This window comes from Schistocerca nitens, chromosome 6, assembly GCF_023898315.1.
Source record: "Schistocerca nitens isolate TAMUIC-IGC-003100 chromosome 6, iqSchNite1.1, whole genome shotgun sequence".
NCBI classification, from domain to species: Eukaryota; Metazoa; Arthropoda; class Insecta; order Orthoptera; family Acrididae; genus Schistocerca; species Schistocerca nitens.
In genome coordinates, this window is record NC_064619.1 from 554,618,427 (window position 1) to 554,643,803 (window position 25,377).

A 25,377-nucleotide genomic window follows, 5' to 3' on the forward strand; every position below is an offset into this window, starting at 1 on the left:
TTTTCGTCGATTATGTAAAGGCTTTAGATAAAGTAAATAGACAGCTATTGTGGGAAATTTTAATAAGAAGAGGCATACCAAAACACATTGCACAGGTAGTTCAAAAGATCTACACTAGTACAAGAATCGAAATAATTGGGAATAACGAAGAAACCACAAAGATTATTAATTTAGGAGTTCGACAAGACTGCAGCCTCTCTCCACTACATTTTAATATATACATTGAAGACGTTATACGGCAATGGAGAATGAAACTGTCGAACTACACATATACCTTCAACCAAAATGATCACATTATGACTTCGTTATTCACAGATGGCCAAGTTTTAATTTCGAATAATGAAGCTGAGTGTTGCCTACGAACTATACCAAACATGCCAGATATGTAAAATGTCAATATCAACACAAAAAACAAAATCCATGGCTTTCTGTGGAAAAAATCCAGTACGAACAAAATTAATTATGGACAACAAGATTATGGTGCAAGTAATGGCTCTGAGCACTATGGGACTCAACTGCTGTGGTCATCAGTCCCCTAGAACTTAGAACTACTTAAACCTAACTAACCTAAGGACATCACACACACCCATGCCCGAGGCAGGATTCGAACCTGCGACCGTAGAGCAGCGCGGCTCCGGACTGGAGCGCCTAGAACAGCACGGCCACCGCGGTCGGCTATGGTGCAAGTAGGTAGATTCAAATTTCTAGGAACCATGTTATCGTACAGGGGAGACCTAGATCAAAAAGACATAATTGAGAAATTTAACTGCGTAAACGGCACTATCAGAAGACTAAAGTAAGAACAGAAACATATCTAAAATTTTATAAAGTTACGTCAGTATCAACATTACTATATGGAAGTGAATCTCGGTTAATGAAAAAGAAAGACAAAATAATATTATAAGCCATGAAATTAAATTCCTCAGGTGTATAGCAGGATACACCAAGTTAGACTACAAAAGAAATACAGATATCAGGAAGAAATTAAATACTTTCGATATAAACAGTAAGGTTGACGTACACCGACAAAAATGGATATCCCATCTGTTACGAATGGACAAATGAAGATTACCACTACATTTTTGGCAGTATACTCCGCAAGCTAAAAGATAGAAGACTTGCAAAACGGTGGGAGGGTAGCTACAACAGGGTGTGGGAGAGCCTAATGCATGACTGAAGAAGAAGAAGAAGAAGAATATGTACCAGTACAGGTCGTAGACGCATGGTTGACGACATATGGAGGTTTGAGTCGGGCCGTAAGTCTTGCACGGATAGCCAAATGGTAAGGCGACCGCTCACGATAAGCGGGGAATCCGGGTTCCAGTCCCGGTTCAGCACAAAATTTTAGTGTCGTTATTCCATTGTACAGCTGACGGTAGTCCTTATTCGGAATTGTGAATCCATTCCATCTTCCAGTTTTAGTCCTCCAATCTTGTTATGTATGTGGCTACAATTTAGGATAGCTCCAGTTGTGCTACCGTTGTTACAACAGATTTAACGTCTCCCCCATTATAATCCCAGTCGTTGCATGACTTAGAATGTGTGGATAGTTTACTAAAAAAACTTTTCTCTGCTAGTTCCAGTAAATAATTTTGATCTAGCATTAAAGTTTAATATACTTACTTCGTAAAGATTGGTTTTGGTAACTGGTTTTGGTAACGCGTCTATCCAGTTGCTCTTTTAAATTCTTTGTCCAGTCACAAACTGCTTATATGCAGGAACCGCTAGCACCAGAGCCGAAACAGTTATACACATTGTATTGCTGTTACAAGTTCAGCTCTTCATAAGCTGCCTCCTGCAGGAAAGCAACGTCGACGTTATTGGGTTATTTATCATGAGTAGTTAGCACAGTTCCATTGTCTATCGCCAGTTTTCGTGTACCTGACCCGCATTCGTTTCCAGAAGGTTCACTTTCCGTTTCTCCCTTCTCGTCATCCTTGTATTCTCTTCCCGCATCTTTCTTATTCTTTCTACGTGACAGTTTAGATTTGATTTGGTGTTCACTCTCTGCGCCTTCTCAACACCTTGAAGTTTTATACCATTGTTGTTGCTAAAATTACACTTCCCTCCTCTGCCTTTACTGTGTACTTCGCAGGTCGTGTAGTGGTAGTGAAAGTTGTTGCCTCACGTTTTCTACTTTACTTCTTTGTTTACCTGGTACAGTCACAGCTGTTGTGGTTTCACTCCACTGTTACTGAGTCGTTGTCTGGCAAGCTTTTTCTGCATCGGTTGATGTTTGCGTATGGTTGTCGGGATTAGGAAACATCTGTGTCCCCGCAAGTTTCCATCTGGTTCCAGCCTGTATCACTGTCACATTAAAAAGACTTCTGTATCCATGCTTTCTGTGCTGATTCCTCTTCAGTGTCTTCTTGGTAGCACGTACTGCGTTTTGTACGGCCGTTCTTTCCTTTTTTATTTGTTTTCCCAACATGCAGAGATCTAGGGCTTCCATTTATCATGTCCGTTTCGTTGTCAATGTTGTTTCACACCGGTCTTTATCGGCGTCATCCTTTTGATCGATGTACAATTTCGCACGTGATTCAGTTTTTGCCGGTATCTTACTGAATCCCTCTGCGTTTAATATATTGGGTTGGCCAGTGGAATCCGGGTGAGTATTCTGAGTGCTGCCCAAAGCATTACTTCTGCTTCTAATCTTGTCCGCTGTTGCAGGTTATTTCTTATAGCAAACATACGCCGTGGGAAGTTTTCTCGAAGATGTCCTGGTTCATGACACCTTGCAATGTCCTACAATAATATGTGATGCGTAACAAACATTCGCACAGATCTAGTCCCGTTTTAGTACTAAATCTTGTATCTCTTAGACCATTTTATGAAATCGATACCTTCTACCTGCCCACATTTTCAAAAGACCTGTATAACGTCCTTGCTGTCTAGCTCTGGCGAAAGATTTAGTGCCACCATTTCACTGTTATTATTTATGTTAATGTTACTGATAGAGTTATCACGTTGATAGAATTCAAATTTGACCTGGGACTTCAGTAATATTTTGTCTAACTTAATAGAACTATGAAATTTAGCAAAAATACAGTATTATTCATTATAAATTTGAATGAATACCGAAATTTTTATGCAGCCATTTACGAATTTCCAACCCTATAAATTGCACTTGTCTTGTAGTCTTGTCAAAGACATGCCTCGAACTATTTTTTCTGGTCGAATCCATGGACATAATTTACAGGTACGAAGAGGAAACGCCGCTTCAACCATAAGCAAACTGGATGGACAAGGTGTATTAATACAAGTTCGGTCGTTGCAGAAGGAACACGACGTACACGTACAGTAACACGTCTTGCTTACGTAACCATTCAACACTACAACGGAGCACCGCACAGCACATCCACACAGGCTGAACACATGGCTGTGGCCACTACAGTGGTTGGTAGACTAGGAAATTTTTAGAACTGCATTGCTATAAGAGAAAGGAATTACCGGAATGGGATGTTACTGTTTGTGTAGTAACAATTTCTGAACTGACTGAAACTTAGTCTGTTTTGTGTGCTACATTCTATAATTCTCGAGAGTGCTAGCTGAGAATCACTTTCACTATTTCCACTGGTTAATAAAAACCTTAAGAGTCAGTGATGCAAACGACAGTTGCTTCAGTAACTTTCAAGTGAGTTAAAATGTAATGTTTGCGCCGCTTTATTCCGTGACCATCTGTTTGGGGTTAAATGTGGACGAGTTTAGTTTTCCTGATTAAAGTCAGACAGTCGTCGTCCACTGTTCGTTGTGTTCTTTTTCTCATCTGGATTATGCCAGTTCCAATTATGGTTGTACCCAACAGACAGATACTGACGTTGATAATTGTTGTTATTCTGGTTGGAGTACCCAGGACTCAGTTTATTATCTTGTCTTTTATACTTCTGTTGATTAAACTGACCATTGTCGTTATTCCTCCTGTGATTATCACCACTTCTAAGAGCGTCCCTGTTCCTGTTCTGATGACTATGGTTATTTTTGCTATTTGGTTGGCCCACATTGTGATCATTAATGAATTAGTATTATATCTGCGGTTCTGTGAAGAAGCTTCTACATCTCCATATATAAGATTGTTGGAATATTATACACATATGAATCAGTATCAGAAACATTTAGTAGTTTCTCCAGAATAGTAATTTATGATTTTGCCTTTAGGTCTCTCAAGACATTGCTATACCAAATTAGACTGCCCCGATATCTCGTCTTATGTAGGTATTTTTCGATGCAGTTTCCCAGGCTCCTTTAGCACAACAGCTAATTTTCAGAATTGAATCCGTCTTTGCAAAATCTCTTTTCCAACACAGTCAACCAATATTTTGCCAATAACAAGTACTCGTGTTCCTCATGTGCTAGACAGCATTCGGCTACTTTTATGGTCCACAAAGCGGTGCCTTCCTGAATACCTGCCACAAACCGATTTGTTGTTCATCAGTCTAAAATTTAGGCACATGTCCCCTGAATGCCATTATGAACACAATGGGGAGCACTGTTTTCTTCTTCGACACAAAACCTTTAAATATCTTATGCCTGATTGGGTTTTCTTCAATCGTCATCGATGTGAAAAATGACACTGCCATCATATAAGATGCAAAATTGTGTGATGTAGTCGTTGGCATTTCAGGCTACACCCACAGCGCTTCACTCTGCGGTGGATCAGAAATGAACTTTTCCTCCAAATCTGGTGCCTCCCATCTATCGTGTCCGAGGCAGGAACCTGCGACCGTAGCGGTCGCGCAGTTCCAGACTGAAGCGCCCAGAACCGCTCGGCCACACCGGCCGAGCATGGATTCTGAAAATATCCTTCTTGTGAAACACTACTAGCTCTTTATACTCATGAAGTAATGTGTGATATCGACCAGGGGAAGTCAAATTGATTCCATAATTTTAGATTTCCAGAAGGCTTTCGACACCGTTCGTCACAAGCGTCTTCTAACCAAACTGTGTGCCTATGGAATATCGGCGCAGTTGTGCGACTGGATTCGTCAGAATGGTCACAGTTCGCAGTAACAGACGGAAAGTCATCGAGTAAAACAAAAATAATATCCAGCGTTCCCAAGGGAGGTGTTATGGGCCCTCTGTTGTACCTGATCTATATTAACGATATAGGTGACAATCTCAGTAGCCGACAGATTGTTTGCAGATGATGCTGTCATTTACCGCCATGCAAAGTCATGAGATGACCAAAACGAATTATAAAATGATTTAGATAAGGTATCTGTATGGTGCGAAAAGTGGTAATAAAGGAAAGTGAGAAGTTATTCACGTGAGTAGTAAAAGGTATCCGCTAAATTTCGATTACGCAGAGAGTCACACAAATCTTTCTTTTGCTTACTCCATAGACCCACAGCGATAGCAGGGTCGAGGTGGTTACAACGGATTTGGCAATTTTAGTTTTAGGGATGGCCGGATGCCCTTCCTGCCGCCACCCCATACCCCCCCCCCCCCTCCCAGGACAGAATCAGTGTCTGCGTTTAGTGTAAATCGTGAAATAGTGCGGACGTGTTTCAAATGTCTGCGACGAGTGTAACTGAGGAGGAACGTGGGGACCAGCCTGGTATTCACCAAGCGGGATGTGGAAAACCGCCTAAAAACCACATCCAGGCTGGCCAGCCCACTGCCCCTCGTCGTTAATCCGCCGGGCAGATTCGATCCGGGGCTAGCGCGCGTACCCGAGTCCAGGAAGCAGCGGGTTAGCCCTCTCGGCTACCCTGGCGGCTAGAGTCAGACACATCTGAATTCTGTAAATTCAACTAAATACTTATTGATTAGAATTACAAATAACCTAAACTGGATCGATCACATAGATACTGTTGTGGGTGGAGCAAATCAAACACTGTGATTTACTGGCATAATACATAAAAGGTGCAACAGGTCTAGTAAAGTGAATGCGAACACCACGCTTGTCCGCCCTAATCTGGAGAACTGCTGTGCGGTGTGGGATCCGCATCAGATGGGACTGACGTATCACATCGAAAAAGAACAGAGAAGGGCAGCTCGTTTTGTATTATCGCGAAGTAGGGGAGACAGTGTCACAGATATGATGCGTGAATAGGAGTGGCAATCTTTAAAACAAAGGCATTTTTCGTTGCGACGGGATCTTCGCATGATATTTCAATCACCAGTTTTCTCCTCCGATTGCGGAAACATTCTGTTGGCTCCCACCTACATAAGGAGACCCTATCATCACCATAAAATAAGAGAAATCAGGGCTCGCACAGAAAAAAATTAAGTTCTCGTTTCTACCACGCGCTGTTCAGGCGTGGAACGGTAAATAGACAGCTCGAAGGTGGTTCATTGAACCCCCTTCCAGGCACTTCACTGTGAATAGCAGAGTAATCACGTAGATGTATATGTGTAGATGATCAGGAAAAGTACAAAGCTATTATGACGTTACGGATCAAGGAGCAAACATGAAAATGCCAGCAGGAAACTGTGAACTACTCATCTGCCGCGCGGGATTAGCCGAGAGGTCTCAGGCGCTGCAGGCATGGACTGTGCGGCTGGTCCCGGCGGAGGATCGAGTCTTCCCTCGGGCGTGGGTGTGTGTGTTTCTCTTTAGGATAATTTAGGTTAAGTAGTGGGTAAGCTTAGGGACTGATGACCTTAGCAGTTGAGTCCCATAAGATCTCACACACAGTTGAATTACTCATCTCATTCGATCATTGGCAGGGGCAGAGAGAGCGTAGTTATGCTGAAGATTTTCCGGAGTGGTGAAGGACTCACTGTCGTGACATGCCCAAACTTAACCGAAAATTATTTTTGACGATGATTTGTACTGAGAGTTTGCAGGTCGCAGAGCACTTGGAAGCTATCACTCTTTCTAAAAGTGAACTGTTAATGTTAACTTTAGCTCAAATGGCTCTGAGCACTATGGGACTTAAAAGCTATGGTCATCAGTCCCCTAGAACTTAGAACTACTTAAACCTAACTAACCTAAGGACATCACACAACACCCAGTCATCACGAGGCAGAGAGAATCCCTGACCCCGCCGGGAATCGAACCCGGGAACCCGGGCGCGGGAAGCGAGAAAGCTACCGCACGACCACGAGCTGCGGACGTTAACTTTAGTCTGCAATTAGTTACACAACATTAGAAGTGCACCACACTCCAACTGTAAAACATATTTGTTATATACACTCCTGGAAATGGAAAAAAGAACACATTGACACCGGTGTGTCAGACCCACCATACTTGCTCCGGACACTGCGAGAGGGCTGTACAAGCAATGATCACACGCACGGCACAGCGGACACACCAGGAACCGCGGTGTTGGCCGTCGAATGGCGCTAGCTGCGCAGCATTTGTGCACCGCCGCCGTCAGTGTCAGCCAGTTTGCCGTGGCATACGGAGCTCCATCGCAGTCTTTAACACTGGTAGCATACCGCGACAGCGTGGACGTGAACCGTATGTGCAGTTGACGGACTTTGAGCGAGGGCGTATAGTGGGCATGCGGGAGGCCGGGTGGACGTACCGCCGAATTGCTCAACACGTGGGGCGTGAGGTCTCCACAGTACATCGATGTTGTCGCCAGTGGTCGGTGGAAGGTGCACGTGCCCGTCGACCTGGGACCGGACCGCAGCGACGCACGGATGCACGCCAAGACCGTAGGATCCTACGCAGTGCCGTAGGGGACCGCACCGCCACTTCCCAGCAAATTAGGAACACTGTTGCTCCTGGGGTATCGGCGAGGACCATTCGCAACCGTCTCCATGAAGCTGGGCTACGGTCCCGCACACCGTTAGGCCGTCTTCCGCTCACGCCCCAACATCGTGCAGCCCGCCTCCAGTGGTGTCGCGACAGGCGTGAATGGAGGGACGAATGGAGACGTGTCGTCTTCAGCGATGAGAGTCGCTTCTGCCTTGGTGCCAATGATGGTCGTATGCGTGTTTGGCGCCGTGCAGGTGAGCGCAACAATCAGGACTGCATACGGCCGAGGCACACAGGGCCAACACCCGGCATCATGGTGTGGGGAGCGATCTCCTACACTGGCCGTACACCACTGGTGATCGTCGAGGGGACACTGAATAGTGCACGGTACATCCTAACCGTCATCGAACCCATCGTTCTACCATTCCTAGACCGGCAAGGGAACTTGCTGTTCCAACAGGACAATGCACGTCCGCATGTATCCCGTGCCACCCAACGTGCTCTAGAAGGTGTAAGTCAACTACCCTGGCCAGCAAGATCTCCGGATCTGTCCCCCATTGAGCATGTTTGGGACTGGATGAAGCGTCGTCTCACGCGGTCTGCACGTCCAGCACGAACGCTGGTCCAACTGAGGCGCCAGGTGGAAATGGCATGGCAAGCAGTTCCACAGGACTACATCCAGCATCTCTACGATCGTCTCCATGGGAGAATAGCAGCCTGCATTGCTGCGAAAGGTGGATATACACTGTACTAGTGCCGACATTGTGCATGCTCTGTTGCCTGTGTCTATGTGCCTGTGGTTCTGTCAGTGTGATCATGTGATGTATCTGACCCCAGGAATGTGTCAATAAAGTTTCCCCTTCCTGGGACAATGAATTCACGGTGTTCTTATTTCAATTTCCAGGAGTGTAGAATAGAATTAAAAATCTTAGAACAAAATTAGTGACCTCCTCTGTTACAGTGAGACTCCTCTGCCACAGGTTTGTAGGTTATGGCTAGTTGCAGGAATCTATCTTACAAGTTCTGAGTCGAGAAAGCTTACGTAACAGCATCATTCTTTAATACTTGGTGGTTCCATACAGTACTTAAGTCGATACCGCACCACATGGTGATCGGAGCTGGCAGTCAGTGGGTGACGTGTGCCGAGGCAGCGACGATCTTGATGACGCAGGACGCTCCGACATTTTGATGGAGTAAGGACGAGCCAGGCGCCAGCAAGTACTGCCACCACTCTGTGACGCTGGCGCGAAGAGCACATTCTTAGTCTCTGCTAGAGTGACTGGCGAGTCAGGTGATTGCCCCCTCTACTCTCCCCCTTTTCTCCTCCTGGGCCGTCTTGCCTCGGCGGATCCAGGTCGAAGGTCACAAACATGTGGTTTAGTTGACGGCTTGTAGATCAGCTTAGAACATGATGTTCTTAAGTGAATCTGTAGTAGCTTACCCATAGATTCAACCAATGCCTGCGCCAGCCTGAATGTATGACGCCATAGGAATGATGCTATCGACTAAGGTGGGAGCTCTAATATTCAATTAAAAAGTTTTCGTGTAACTGGCTACTTCTGTGAGATATTTATAGAATTGCATTTCTATATCCCAACAGCTGTGTAAATTTTTTGTATTCTTGACGAGTTACTGTTGTTTCAGCCATCATCAACTGGAATAATAATTATAACAACTGTTGGTTCAGAAATGCGCATTTCCCGTTGAAGACTAACATACCAAATGCAACAATGGCAAAACGTAGAACGGAACATAAACAGACGTAGACAATGTCTTGAAAAGCTTAGATGGATTAGACGTACACTCCTGAATATCAGATTTTCCAGATATTGTCTAATTATGACTATGTTACATTCCCCTTTTGTAATCACTCTGGCTGAATGCTTTGTGACCGGTGGTGGCGTACTCAGCTGGAGAAAAAAAATTGGTTAACGCCAGTAGGTAGCGCAAAAAATTCTTAACACGTATCAACACAAGAGGAGCGACCCACAACTCAAGATTCTGCTGCAGCACTGTTAAAACACCCAACTGCAGAATTAGGTCAGTGGTTAGCTCACATATCCCTCCACTGGTTACGAAGCCTACCTGGAGCTCAGGCTGTAACACTTCTGACCTATCAAGCACTGGGGTACGTAAGATGGAGCGCGCTATATTTATCACAGAAGACTCCATCCTAGATGAAATGTTTCATATTTGAGCGGTGCGCGGCTCGTGTTCACGCCGTTTATTGCTTGACAGCTTGTCTTTGCGGAACTATCGCCTCGTTTCTTATTCGATGTACTGGCCTCACTAAGTCGCTGGCTAGCCTGCCCGTGAGTGGCAGCAGCACCGCGTATCGATAAGAGCACTGTCGTATTATCTTTGAAGCGACCGCTAGTATTTCCGGCTCGTCGTATGTCGGGGTTTCAGTCGGGACGTAGCGCCTGTGAGGTCCGGACAGCCGGTACTCGCCGACCGCTTGCGATACACATGCGCTGTCCGATGGAAGGAGATTCGAGCGGGAACGACCGTTGGTTGGTTGTTCGGTCGGTCGTCTCAGCGGGCGATGTGTATTTAGTGTTTTGACCGTTTCTGGGCCTCGTCAGTAGGTCAGCTTGCCGGACTCGGGTCGGTTCCTTCCTTGTGCAGAGATGTCTGGTGCCCAATGGGCAAGTGTTTCATCTGCATGGTTGGGTCCGAGGGAGTGTGCCCGGGTCGCCGCGTCTCCGAGTTCCGAACGGACATCAAGGGAGTTGGGGTGGAGCTGCAATGAGCTCCGGACAAAAAGAAAAATAGTTCAAATGGCTCTGAGCACTATGCGACTTAACTGCTGAGGTCATCAGTCGCCTAGAACTTAGAACTAATTAACCCTATCTAACCTAAGGACATCACACACATCCATGCTCGAGGCAGGATTCGAACCTGCGACCGTAGCGGTCGCTCGGTGCCAGACTGTAGCGCCCAGAACCGCACGGCGACTCCGGCCAGCGAGCTCCGGATAGCCATGTCTCGCCCATGTATTTGGTCGCCGACCGCTTATGGAAGCTCTATGTGTGTCGACTTGTGGTTTCTCCTTGTTGTTCCACAGTGATTGGTTTTGGGATTGTCGGAGTTCTTGGTGCAAGTGTTTACGTGGAATGGTGTGTTGCTTCTGTGATTTCTACTGAGCAGTTATGAATGCTGTCTGCGTCCTGGAGTAGGCAGTCGGTCGGTTGGGACAGAGCAGCGATTGTGGGTTTCCTCGCCGTGTTGACGCTGACCGGCACGGCGTGTAGTTTCACAGCCTTTGGTGTTTGTTTTTATTTTTAAGTGGTTATTGTGCCTTGGCTGTATTTAGACGCAAATTTTGGAGACGTAGTGTTGCTGGTATCTCATTCCTCGGCTGATATTTTCTGTTGTCGTACCGTTGATCGGGCGGAAGGGAATTGATTAGGTTGTTGGTCGGTCCTTCAGCCGTCCCTGGGTCTGGTTGCCATCTGATTACTTAATCTTATTCTTGGCTGCCTATCTCACCTAACCTTACATTAGAGTTACCTCCTCAAGCCGAATCTTGGAATCCTTCCGAACACCATTGTACTATAGTCTTTAGATTGTGATTTTTGTCCCAAGTACTGTGCGAGGCCTTCAGCTGCCTACTAATTTAGTTTGTATTAATTTTAAAATAAGGCCTTCAGCCATCTTAAGTTAAAATTTGAAAGTTCACTTGTTTAATACCTTTCAAATTTTCTTCTCTATAGGAAATTGTTGTTATCCAGGCCTTAAGCCTCAGTTCTTCTATGTCTAGTGTTTGGCTTTCAGCCGTGTATTTACATAAAATTCTTTTTTTAAGTAAGGCCTTCAACCGCGTGTATTCCTTAAAACAATTTTAATAACTTGTGTTTGGGCTTTCAGCCGATTTGTTTTTGAATCCTGTTAAGGGCATGTGTGATAAGTGTTTTTAGGAAAATTAAGTTTGTGTGGTTTGTGCAACTAACAGTAACTGATCTTGGCGCTTTCCCACTACCATAACCTGATCCGCTCTGTCCTGCGAAATCAGATTTCAATAGTTAACAGTTTTGTAGCCTTCCTGTCACTACTTGTAACAACAGCTACACCCTGACGTGCTAAAAATGCGCCGCGAATTCGCTGACATAGTCATTAAATATTGCAAAACGTCCCAGTCCCAACTTACTGTAGAGACGTTCCCTTTTTTGGAGACTCTCTCGGTTTCTGGTGCCAGGATCCATACGACTCCTTGTTGCTAGGGCACTCTCCATAAGTGCAGCACCCCTCTGATTTGTTGAGGACGACGCCATAGACACCGTAGTAAGCAGAGGTAGGCTACAGAGTGCCGGCCGCGGTGGCGCTTCAGTCCGGGACCGCGCGGCTGCTACGGTCGCAGTTTCGAATTCTGCCTCTGGCATATATGTGTGTGATGTCCTAAGGTAGTTAGGTATAAGTAGTTCTAAGTCTAGGGGACTGATGACCTCGGATATTTAGTCCCATAGTGCTTAGAGCCATTTGAGCCATTTGAGCTACAGAGTGGTGTGGCAACTTTTATCATAGGTCAGCTGGACAGTGTCAGAAATTATTATTGAACTAGTAGCATAGCAAACAGAAGATTTATTAACTTGTGTTTCTCCGAATGTAGAAATGAATAAGCAAGAAACAGAGTCCAGCTGTCACAGTGTCCACGAGGAGAAGTCTATCTGTACGAAAGTACAAACGGAGAAGACGGAGCATAGCGTCTGCATAGCATCACGTTGCGAAATGGCTCCGAGCGCGAATGGGCTGAGTCGCAGCCGCCGGCCATCCTGTACTGCCGCAGCAGGTGGCGCTCCAACTACAGAGCTGCTGGAGCTGTGGCTCAGAAGGCGTGCATGATTATGTACGCTAGATACCATGCAACTGCTATCTCCATCTTACAGGAACCAGCTATTTATCTTCTATGATGCCCTTGTTGTGGTGTCGATACATGACACTATCTGGGTCACACTGCACTGTGATTGTAACAAAATTTGAAAGTGAAATAACGGGCAAGTTATGAGCATCCTAGTCTTTTAAATTTTCATGTTAGTAAAGTACAAAGCCTGTTCCACCTCTCTAATCGCCTTTCATCAGCAAAGGTCAGTCCACAGTTTGGCCCTCTTGGCACAGTCAGATACAACGAAAGCCCAAAATACCTTGGAGTCACTCTGGACAGAACTTTAACATAGAAAAAACACCTTTCCAACTTGGTCAAGGAGATACAAACACGAGTGGACCTTGTGAGTAAGCTAGCAGGCAGTACATGAGGAGCAACCACATCAGTCGTCCGAGGATCATCCCTAGCGCTGGTATACTCTGCGGCAGAATACTGTGCACCAGTTTGGCCCCGAAGCGCCTACTGAGTGTAAGTAGATGTCCAACTGAACTTAGCTATAAGAGCAATTAGTGGTACAGTCCGGTCTACAGCTAGTTGCTGGCTACCAGTGCTTTCAAACATCTGTCCACCAGACCTCCGGCTGCACTTTACAACCTCTGTCAGCAAGTTTCTGAAAACAACTCGATCCCTCTTCGTGACAATATACTCTCACTGCCCATGAAACGCTTGCAATCTAAAAGACCAGCATATGAAATGGGAGTCGAAATGCTATCCACAGGATTCGACCAGGACGCAGAGTGGAAACGTGAGTGGCAAGCTACAAGAACCAGAAACCACGAAATTGTAGACAATCCATCAGTTCCAGTTCCAGCCTTCCACCAACCAAGGGAGGTGTGGGTGCAGTTAAACAGATATCGGACTGAAGAGGGTAGGTGCATATACAACATGCACAAGTGGGGCTTTTCAAGTGACAGTGTGTGTGACTGTGGTGACACCCAAACGATGAGCCACATTGTGAATGAATGTCCTATCAGACGCTTCCCTGGTGGCATTGAGAAGCTCCATCAAGCATCCCACGAGGCACTCTGCTGGATCGAGTCCATCAACATCCGAATGTAGTCTGAGCCATTTAAAACTGGTATACTGTATATAATTTCACATGTTCATTTTTATATATATATTTCTTTGTTCTGCTAAATGTGTATTACTGTAATTGATGCATATGGTGATAATAATAATAATAATAACAAGATATATTAGGTTCGAAACAGACTCATGAACTGCTCCGCAAATAAACGTAATTCATTAACGCCAGTGTATAGCGAGAATGGTTATTATTCGTTTATTTCTCAATGTAATAAATTTGTCAAAGGTTTGGTTTATTGAGAAGCGTTGTTTCATTTCACTTGTGTTGGTTAGAGAAAAACTCAGGACGTACAGCTTCGCATAGTGTAGTTTGGATTGGTCCGCTATGGCTGTCAGATGCCAGTGACCCCAGTAATCCAGGAGCGCAAATTTCCCACGTTGGCGTAGACGCCGCCCCCACGGAGGCAATAGCCACTTATCCACGACGCGATACCCAGCTGCGTGCTGCCGCTCACCAGAGGACCACCAGAGTCCCCGTAGCACACGCTCTCGCCCGACTCTCCAGCGCACAGCATGCGTGGCGTCACTTCACGTCCCGTGGACGGGAAGTTACACGCGGACCGGTCCCTGACGACGATGTCCACTTTTCTCAAGATTCTGGTTTCGGTCGTTTCAGTTGTTCCCCAGCCGGTCACTGTGACTGCGACTCCGGCTGCCGGGTCGTATCCATCCTCTGGAAGGTTCACAATTGCCACGTTGGGGCCCAGTGGAAATGAACCATTCACCTGAAAAATAAAAGTCAGATAGACTGAGGGAAGACAACCATATTTTTGTAAAATTTCTAGGTTTAAAGAAAGCTTGCAACAATGTGAAACAGTATAGCTGTATGACACTGTATGAACATTTAGGTGGCAGAAAGACGTGGAATAGCGATATGCACATCTACAGATGGCGGTAAAACCTCGTATACAAGGTACAAAAGGGTAAAGCTGTCGTCTGCATTCAGGTGATGCTCGTTTCCGGCTTGAGGTAACAGACTGTGAACCTGAAGTCGAAAGTGGAACTAGACGCAAGAGACATTCCAGTTCGGAAACCGTTAGGGATTTCGAACTCCGAGATTCACATCGCTAAGAGTCCTTCACTTAACGACAGAGAAAAGAGCATTTGCGTAGAGCTGTCATTGCAAACACACAAGGAGCTAGGAATAACCGCACAAATCAGTGTGGGACGTACCTCTCCTGGGCTCGTGACCATATCGGTAGGACTCTTCACGACTGTAAGACCGTGGCTTGGTAAAATCAATTTAGATTTCAGTTGGTGGGAGCCGACGGTAGGGTTCGATTTTGGCTCAAATCCCATGAAACCATGGACCCGAATTGTCAACAAGGCACTGCTGAAGCTGGTGGTGGCTCCATAATGGTGTGGGCTTTGTTAACATGGAATGGTCTGGGTCCGGTGGTTCAATCGAACCGATCATTGATTAGAAATGTTTATGTTCATATACTCGGAGACCATTTGCAGCCACTGATGGACTTCATGTTCCCGAACAACGGTGGAATATTCAAGGACGACATTGCGCCCTGGCACCCCGGGCCATAATTGTTCGCGATTGAACTGAAGATCATTCTGGATAATTCAAGCGACTGAGCGAAGTGACGCATTGGTTAGCACACTAGCCTCTCATTCGGGAGGACAAAGGTTCACACCCCCGCGCGACCATCCTGATTTACGTTGTCTGTGATTTCACTAAATTGCGTCAGACAAATGTCGGGATGGTTCCTTTGAACGGGTCACCCGATTTCTTTTCTCATCCTTTACCTGATGGGACCGATGACCTCGCTGTTTGGTCTCCTCCCTCCAATTCAACCAACCAACCAACCGACCAACCAATTCGAGCTAATTATTTGGCCACCCAGATCAACCAACATCAGTCCCATAGAAATTTATAGGACATAACCGAGAAGTCATTTCGTGCACAAAATCCTGCACCAGCAACTCTTTCGCTATTACGGACGGCTGCGGAGGCAGCATGGCTCAGTATTTCTGCAGGGGACTTCCAAAGACTTGAGTCCAAGCCACAGCGAGTTGCTGGGAATAAGGGGGGCCGGCACGATATTAGGAGGTTCCCTATGGTCTTTGTCACCTTAGTGTATACTACAGTAAACGATACGAAACGCAAATGGTAGAAACTATTTGTTTCTACATGTGAATCGTAACGAAAATTGAATATGATGTTGTTTGTGTGGGAGTAACTTCTCTTGAATATTATATGTTTCCAAACATCGTAACATATGATGGGGAACATCAGTGATTACACATCAGCATAATAACACATTTTATATCAAACTTCCTGGCAGATTAAAACTGTGTGCCCGACCGAGACTCGAACTCGAAGCAGGAGAGCTTCAGTAAAGTTTGGAAGGTAGGAGACGAGATACTGGCAGAAGTAAAGCTGTGGGGACCGGGCGTGACTCGTGCTTCGGTAGCTCAGATGGTAGAGCACTTGCCCGCGAAAAGCAAAGGTCCCGATTTCGAGTCTCGGTCAAGCACACAGTTTTAATCTGCCAGGAAGATTCATATCAGCACTCACTCCGCTGCAGAGTGAAAATCTGATTCTGGAAACATTTTATATCACTTTATGAGCTAAAAATTTGTATTGATAAGAACAACTGAGATATTTTCCTGAGGAAGTGACCGTAGGTATATGTGCCGTTTACGGGAAATTGTTCCTGAATTAATCAGTGGGTTATGTAGAATATTGTACCATGTTTTTGTTTGTTTATCTCAATGCTAGAGGTCAGGACAGTGTTTCCTTGATGCGTGTGCCCGCAGCCCCTCTCATCCAGTTTAAAGTAGCGAGTGGTTATTTGCAAGTCAGCTTTCTTGCAGTGTCGACAGTCAGTGTTGTGTTAACATTACGAAGAAAGCTCTTTCGAGGTTGTGAAAAAGTAAAGAGTATTAGTGGGTAGGAATCGACGACAGACTTACGGCAAATCTACTACGAAGAAAGACGATAGGTAAACAAAAGAGCTGGGAGGTGACATCTACATTTCCGTCGGTGGTGTTGGCATTAAAGAAAACACATTTTGAGTTATGTGATCGCGTACTCAAGAAGAGTTACTTGCAAGTAGGTCGTAGTAAGAAAGAGGAGTTCCTTGGTAGTTTATATGCAGATCAGTGTAAAGCAATACAAGATGCTGTCTGAAATGAATGTATGGTGAAGAAAAGTAGTACGCCTAACAAGGATCTGATGGCATATCAAAAGGGCTTCAAAAAGATACCTGGAAATATTTCCTATGTATTTCTGGCACTAAACTGAAACTATGTTGTGATAACATATAAAGCCAGTATCAGATACTAAGAATCGTATTGCAACGGGCTTATTCGGCTTATGTTATTGCACAATATACCTGCTACTACCAGTCGTTTAGAGTTCTGTAAAACATTAATGAAGTCAGTATATATTTTATTTTTTTTCTGTTTTTTGTTTTTCTGTTCCCTGTTAACTTGGCTTATTTGGGATGGTAATCATTTTGTATATACAGGTACAGTGTAATGCGTTACGTAGAATCAAGGTTGTTATTTATTGTGTAATCTTAATTCCATGTGTGTATGTAACTTCGTTGCAATTTGGGAAGCTTTGGCTCCTTAGGAAAGTTATTATCTGTGAATAGACAGTTGAGGAAGGGACCTGACAATTGTCTGGTCTGGTAAGCTCAAAACTGCAATGGAATCTGTGACAGGGTCTAACTCCTAAACGGTTTAGTTTGGTGAAGTAAAAAATAAGCGGGCGAACCACGTCCTGGGGTTGGTGCTCGAATGCCCGTCCGTTGTTATTTTCTTGAAATCAGCGTTCTTGATATTAAAATAACTGTATTGGCCTTGTACGGTTCTCCTTTAGGACGAGTATGACTTTACTTATTGTGCATCCTCACGGACTGGCGAGCACCAGAGATCTTGCAGCAGTTGTCTCAGGTAGGAAGCTGCCGACCGCACATCACTGCAATCAGACACTGTTGACTATCAAAGGACATTTCATTGTTGCAGAGCATCAATACAAATAATCTCCTTTAGACAAATAATACTAAGGTGTGTTACATAGTGTCATGTCAGGTTTTAAGTCATCGTTTAATGTTCACCTTCACTAACATCAAGTGAAACTTAAATTCGTACCGTTAAGGAAAATTCAAGTGTCATAAAATTACGTACTTGTCTCACAATAACGTGTGTTGACCTAACGGTTGTAATTTAACTGTACATGATCACGTGTATAAATTTCACTGTAGACGAAATACGTATGTGTGGGTTGTTATCAATCAAGCAACATTACTGTAAATGATTCAAGATTGGGTGACACATCTGCAAAGGAAATACAATCAATTGCTTCCCCATTATTCGTAAGGCGTTTGTGTTTTCTGTTCTGCTGTCCTTTAGTAACACTTTTTTAACAAAATGTAGCCATAGTACTGCATACGCAGCATATAATATATTACGATTCTGTAAATGTAATACCATTTTAGGAGAAATGCTTTCAATCTACTTTCATAAATAATTCTGCTATCATGTAAGCATGGTATCTCTATCGACAAATTGTTTGTTTCAGAAAAAGCAATTTACATTGAGGACCTCCTACTAAATTGTGGTGTTGGTTCCTCTGTTTTGCGATATAATACCATTAAACGTTTTGTGGCGCTGCTACTGAGAATTTCAGATGATCAGCTTAAAAGTACTTCACAACAGCCCAGGTATCACATGGGCTGCCGGTAAGGGAACTATGGAATGCACCTCAGTCGGTATTAACTTATGATACCAATAGGAAATGTAGGCGTTTGTGACCGCCACTAAAGACATTTTGGACACATGTAGTTGTTGAAGATCAGAAACGCTCAGTTGATTCATTACAAGAGGCAGTGGAGCACATTTTATAACGTCTCCTGAATAAAGAATGTATGAAAACATGATAGATTGTCCTTAACGTCATTTACAATCCTTCTTGATTTTTTTGGTGAAACGTAAAGGCAAAAATGTAAAATTGATCGTAGCGGCAGGCAGAGATGGAGACTGACGTAGACAATTAATTGGTCGCTGAAGCTGAAATGATAAATTACATTGGTTTTACATATATAACCGAATTAAGGGCAATGATTTCTCTGTTCTTCTTGACTTAGCGACTAGTGCAGATGCACATAGCGCTGTATCTATACCTAGAGAAGTCGTGTTTTGTCTGTTGAAACGTTTAGCCGCCATTACGGGCAAGATCCTGTGAAAAAAGGTGTGTATCGTAAGAAAGTTATGTTTTAGAGTAAAATCATATATGACAAAGTGTGCTATTAAGTTTGTAAATAACTTGCCCAGACATTATACCTACTTTATCAAATTTAGATTTTTTTGACGCGGAGCAGAACGATTGTTGTCGGGAGCTGCCGATGCAACGAGCATAGAAATTAAATAATTCAGCAGCCCGCTTACAGGGCGGGAGAAAGAAAAGTAATAACAGGAAATAACCTTAATCTATTTCTATTTCAGTAAAATTAGCAGACGCAGAGGAGAATACTTAATTTCATTATGAATTCTTAGCTAGACATTGGCAAAGATAAGCAAAGACTGTACTCTAAATTTCACGAAAAATTTCAAAGAAAATAATTAATTTTGGTAAGATTTCTGATGGGTTAGGTCTGATATGACTATAAAAAATTCAAAAATTACGCTCTGTGTCTCATGTCCGAAGAGCTCTGAGCACAATGGGACTTAACATCTGAGATCATCAATCTCCTAGAACTTAGAACCACTTAAACCTAACCAACCTAAGGACATTACACACATTCATGCCCGAGGAGCCGCGCGACCGCTGCGGTCGCAGGTTCGAATCCTGCCTCGGGCATGGATGTGTGTGATGTACTTAGGTTAGTTAGGTTTAAGTAGTTCTAAGTTCTAGGGGACTGATGACCTCAGAAGTTAAGTCCCAAAGTGCTCAGAGCCATTTGAACCATTTCATCTACATCTACACCCATACTCCGCAAGCCACTTGGCGGTGTGTGGCGGAGGGTACCTTGAGTGCCTCTATCGGTTCTCCCTTCTATTCCAGTCTCGTATTGTTCGTGGAAAGAAGGATTGTCGGTATGCTGCTGTGTGTGCCCTAATCTCTCTGATTTTATCCTCATGGCCTCTTCGCGAGATATACCTAGGAGGAAGCAATATACTGCTTGACTCTTCGGTGAAGGTATGTTCTCGAAACTTCAACAAAAGCCCTTACCGAGCTACTGAGCGTCTCTCCTGCAGAGTCTTCCACTGGAGTTTATCTATCATCTCCGTAATACTTTCGCGATTACTAAATGATCCTGTAACGAAGCGCGCTGCTCTCCGTTGGATCTTCTCTATCTCTTCTATCAACCCTATCTGGTACGGATTCCACACTGCTGAGCAGTATTCAAGCAGTGGGCGAACAAGCGTACTGTAACATACTTCGTTAGTTTTCGGATTGCATTTCCTTAGGATTCTTCCAATGAATCTCAGTCTGGCATCTGCTTTACCAACGATCAACTTTATATGATCATTCCATTTTAAATCACTCCTAATGCGTACTCCCAGATAATTTTTGGAATTAACTGCTTCCAGTTGCTGACCTGCTATTTTGTAGCTAAATGATAAGGGATCTATCTTTCTATGTATTCGCAGCACATTACACTTGTCTACATTGAGATTCATTTGCCATTCCCTGCACCATGAATCAATTCGCTGCAGTTCCTCTTGCATTTCAGTACAATTTTCCATTGTTACAACCTCTCGATATACCACAGCATCATCCGCAAAAAGCCTCAGTGAACTTCCGATGTCATCCACAAGGTCATTTATGTACATTGTGAATAGCAACGGTCCTATGACACTCCCCTGCCGCAATATACAAAATAAAAATCAAACAAAGGGAGAAACAGAAGAGTTTCTTAAACAGAAATGGATAAATGTGTTGAAGCGGTCGATGTATGAGCAGCAGATTGGTGGGTTCCCGCAAGCAAGTTGGCCATATTACCGCTATACCCAGTTCTGTCTAACTGCTGTAACGCACGTTTTGCCACTGACCACTCACCCGCATGACTGCAATGTCGTAGTCGCCAGAAATGCTGTCGTGCTGTTCGTGTACGTAGACCTCGGCCACGTCCAGCACGACGCCCCCACTGCTACGGTCGGAGGACCCGGCGCGCACGCTGTACAGCGACTGGTACGGCGCTCTGTAATAGCTGACGCAGTGGGCGGCCGTCAGGACCCACTCGGTTCCGATTATAGAGGCGCCGCACTGCTGGTTACCGGCATACTTCAGGGCCAGCATCCACGGGTAGTCCTCGATGCTGGCTTCAGAGCCGCCTACGATGCGGCCGTGGGCTCGCGTTCGCAGCCGCACCGCACGTGGCGTCACCAGCTGCAGCTGCGCAGCCAGCAGCAGGCACAGCACGGCCACCTGGATGCCTGCCATAGCGGGTCTCACGTCTCAGCGAATGAGCTGGTCGCATTTATAACACGCCTACTTGCTCTCGCCGTACTGTTATCTTCATCACTCAAGTAGATCGGACAGGACTGCTGTCATGACGATACTGCCGTTTTATCTCTCTGCGAGAGGTGTCGAAATTGTGTAATACAGGAAGTATGTACTTATCTTAGATGACAATAAGAAGTCTCGAAAGCGCTTCATCATTACTGTGATATTCACAAGTATAGACAGTGGCCAGCCACTTTCGTATTGAAACATTTCGGTGATGCAGTGTGAGAGAGTAATGAGTATGTGATTGCGACATGGAATTATTACCAACACTGCTTCATATTTTAAGGGAAAAAAGCAGACTAGCAAGAAATCAGCCCCCGATACCGAACGAAGTTTCTGGCTATAATTCCGACATTACTCGGTTATTAACTTCTGAATGAAGAGTTTTTAAATTTTGTGCGCATCTGATATTTGTTACTCGCTTCGCCCCACTGCAGCTTCCTAATGTGAGAACAGGGAGCACTGTAAAGCAAAGTTAGTAAGATATTTGTGAAATACTGGTATGAGATTGGTAACATGCTTTGTTCATTAGGTCAAAATGCGCGGTTGACAACCTTCAGCTTCTTAGAGAGATCTCTTTGCTTTGAGCATTTTTGATAAATTCTAGTGTCTGATAATACTCGTCGGCTTTGACCAGTGACCTCACACCGAAGGCAAGGATGCTGGCCAGAGGCAGTCTATGAAAGGAACGAATCATACTCGTGAACCATAGAGTAAATATCTCTGGAGTGAGCATTCACATGCGCAGAACAGATTTTGTGTTGTCAACATACATTGCCGGCCTGGTCACGTGATCTCGGGACATCATGTGTTTGTCCGTATAGCGCCCTGTATATTTAGAATGTCACTACATCCCTAGTACAGACGGATTCTTTTCGCACGTGTCGTTGCGCAGACATTTTAACAGTATCCATTTGATACCGGGAATAAACCAGCCACGTAACTTTTAAGGGCAAGTGATATTACATTCTGCTTCTTTGCAATAGGTGTCATAGTTCAGATGCACTCAATTTTTGGTAGTTTTCGCTATGATGCCGCACTTTATAGTATTACAGAGCCTGGCGTACATTTTTGCAGTGATAGTCGTTTTTGCGACCTAAAGCACAATTTTTCGTACTGGTGGCACGTTGAGGTATTTATTTAACGCATTTACTTGCCCCCAGTTTATTAAATAAATAGTAGACTGAGTAATCTATGTACATAATCGACAGGTTACTGATAAATGTATGGAGGATAGTATTTACTGAAACAACTAACCTATCCCTTTCCTGTTCCACTAGCAAATTTACGAGAGGAAGCGGTTGTTTGTAAGCTTTTGTACGAGCCGTAATATCTGTTTTATAGCCATAAAATCGTAGAAAAATAGGTCTACAGAATCAAGTCTTAATTATAAGGCGTCTCGAAATTTTTAAACACATACAGTGTCGCTTACTAATATGATTACAATAATTAGAGCTACATGGTACGTACCCATGAAAAGTTACTATCCCTCCTTTCACATATTTTTCTTTGCATCCGTAGCAACAACAGTAATTCCCCTTGCTATTACACTATCAACAAACGGTGAAACACAACAAAAACTCTTGATATTATAAACTACAAACGCTGCAGAAAGCACACATGCACAGCGAAGTCCCGAAAACACGCGACAATCCTGGTTTAATGTTGACAACATGCGCAGAACGCAGTGCTCACTCCAGAGATATTTACTCTATGTCGTGAACAAACGAATGTAGCATTCGATAAAATTACACTCACATCTAAGGGACTTATTATTTACGCACGAATTACATCTAAACGAGTTGGAGATAGGAAAATAAATAAGAACAAAAATGGATAAAAATTATGTCTGATTAGAATTATTATCACAATTTATGCGTATAGAGGTTGCACAGGGAACTGTTAAATGTTTTACAGTAAAGCACATGGTGAAATCATGCTGTTATAAAATTACCGTAATTTTAATATTAATTATTCATTCAAACAGGAAAAGCGCTGGCAAATTAGGGTTTTCGGAGGGGAGAAACTAAATTACAAAAGAACACCAAAAAACAAAGCGAATAATAAGAAACACGAATCAACAACCAACACGCAAAATAAACAATGGCAGATACAGAACTAATGAAAATCCATAAGAAGTAACAAATATTGGGATCGATAACTACAATTGACATACATATGAGGTCAGTTCTAGTTACCGATACCAATATTGAAAGATTTTAAGCTTAAGTCCAGAGAACAGTTTCGGTTGCAGAAATGGTATATTTAACACTAGTCAAGGAAAAACGATCTACTTAATTAACCATCGAACAACTGGAATCGGTAACTAGAGTTGACGTATATAGGAGGTCCATCCTAATTACCGATTCCAAAGCTTGCAGCTGTTTCGCAGTAGTTCATAATACAATTACAAGGGGAAAAATATTATTACATTTGACACATCTCTGAAAAAACCGATCCAGTTAATAAAGTATCGAATAGCTGGGACTAGTATTGACCTATATAGGTAGTTAGTTCTAGTCACCGATCCCAATTATAATGACTTGTTCGCGCTAGTTCGTAGAGCAAGTAGTACTACGGAAGTCCCATCAAATTTCAGTGCACAATCCTGCTGCAAAAACGTCCTAAATAAAGAACGATAGAATGGCTGGAGCCTGTGACTAGAATTGACCTATGTAGGAGGTCAGTCCTAGTTACCAATTTCAACTATTCAGTCACACAATGGTGGGAATCGGTAACTTGAATTGATCGACATTTGGAAAAACAATGTGCATAACTAACCATGGACTGCTTGGGAACGGTAACTCCAATTGACCTGTATACCTAACTTCAGTTACCAGTTCCACCCGTTCCGTGGTAAATGATACATCAATATAGGTCAACTGTAGTTGCCGATTCCACAAATCATTATTTTTCAACGTTTTTGCAGTAATTATGTACAATGTTATATTGTAGGATTTTTATTTCGGTGTTACTTTCTGTACTACTGCAATAAATAAATAATTTGCCACGGAAGTTCAGAGAGGAAAGAAGCAACGGGAATCCTGAAAGAAACCACTGCAAACAAACGTTGTAAAAACGCAAAACTTGCATAAATTGTCCTATGTAGGACAAATCCACTAATCTGTTTGAAAGAACATTATTGCCTAAAGTATCCAAAGTAATAAAGAAGAAATTTTCAAAACCGAAAATCTTTATCAACATTACACACTCAAAAAAATAAAACGCAAAATTAACCGAGCGTTGGAACCGATAACCTTATTACACGTAATTCACACAAGCTACAATAGTTCGAAACGACAATCGATAAAATTTGTACCTCAGGAATGAAAGTGAAATTCACAGAAGTACAGCAAAAACATCGAAATGGAAGACATAAAATTGGCTACATGAAAAGAAACTTACCACATGTGAATTTCCAAAGGAGTGGAAGATCGAGGATGACAAGAAGAACAAAATAAGGAAGTAACAGTAAATAATAATATTAGGCAGTCAGACTGTAATTAAGTATGCAAAACCATAATAACCAAAAAAACTAATAAAAAATAGAGCCGACGGTATCATCGCCACATGTTGGACGCCTTTGAAGGCCAAGCGCAACCTTCCCGCGCCGGTAGTACAGCGTGGCGCGACAAGCGCCACTCAAGTGTTGCCCTCTGCTCACTGCCACGAGGGACGGCTGGAGCCAGCTACGTGAAGAAGGGTTGCAACCAGAGAGCGAGACGGTGGAGCGGAGCCCCAGACTGCGCCACCGGCTACTCCATGTATTCCGGAGAGAAGACGGCTTTGGTCGGTATCGGTGACACCGAGGATAGTACCAATCAAAAACCTTTTGAGTTATAGTGAGCTGTGATGATTGGAACGGTCGTCGCCCGGGGGTATGAATACCGGGCGTGTCCTATGTGGCTCAGAGAACTCTGCGGGAGGTGGAGTTCGGAAACTTTTAATGCTGTTCGTGTGTACTGTATTTAGATGGTTATTTTAGTGTCCGTCCAGAGACAAATTCTGATAGTTGTGTTTTCTTTTTTAACAGTTTGCGTTCAGCAAGGACAGACGAATGAGGAATTGCAGTAATTTTGACAGGAGAGTGCACGTGTTATATTCACTTCTGGTTGTAAGGTTTTTCGTGGTCAAGATTAAGCATTAATGTGTCATTGTAAAGTTTCTTTGACATATTTGTTTAAAACAATTATTTAGTGTTGTTTTTAAAAGTTTGGATGGTCTTGCAACAAAATTATGCTTAGAATTATTGTATTATGCCTACCTCCTCACCCCCACCCCCCAGCC

At 43.8% G+C, this 25,377-nt stretch overlaps 2 protein-coding genes across 2 annotated transcripts in view; one reads left to right on the forward strand and one right to left on the reverse strand.

The window, feature by feature from the left end:
• The window catches only part of LOC126262699 (trypsin alpha-4-like), a 207,449-nt gene that overhangs the window by 114,483 nt on the left and 67,589 nt on the right, over positions 1 to 25,377 (forward strand). The gene's annotated exons all lie outside the window — the stretch shown is intronic.
• On the reverse strand, positions 13,799 to 21,039 carry LOC126262700 (uncharacterized). Its single transcript, XM_049959479.1, has 2 exons — positions 20,641 to 21,039; positions 13,799 to 14,341 (listed from the first exon to the last, which is right to left on the reverse strand). The coding sequence occupies exons 1-2, from the start codon at positions 21,022 to 21,024 to the stop codon at positions 13,949 to 13,951; spliced, it is 777 nt and encodes a 258-aa protein (XP_049815436.1). The 5' UTR covers positions 21,025 to 21,039; the 3' UTR covers positions 13,799 to 13,948.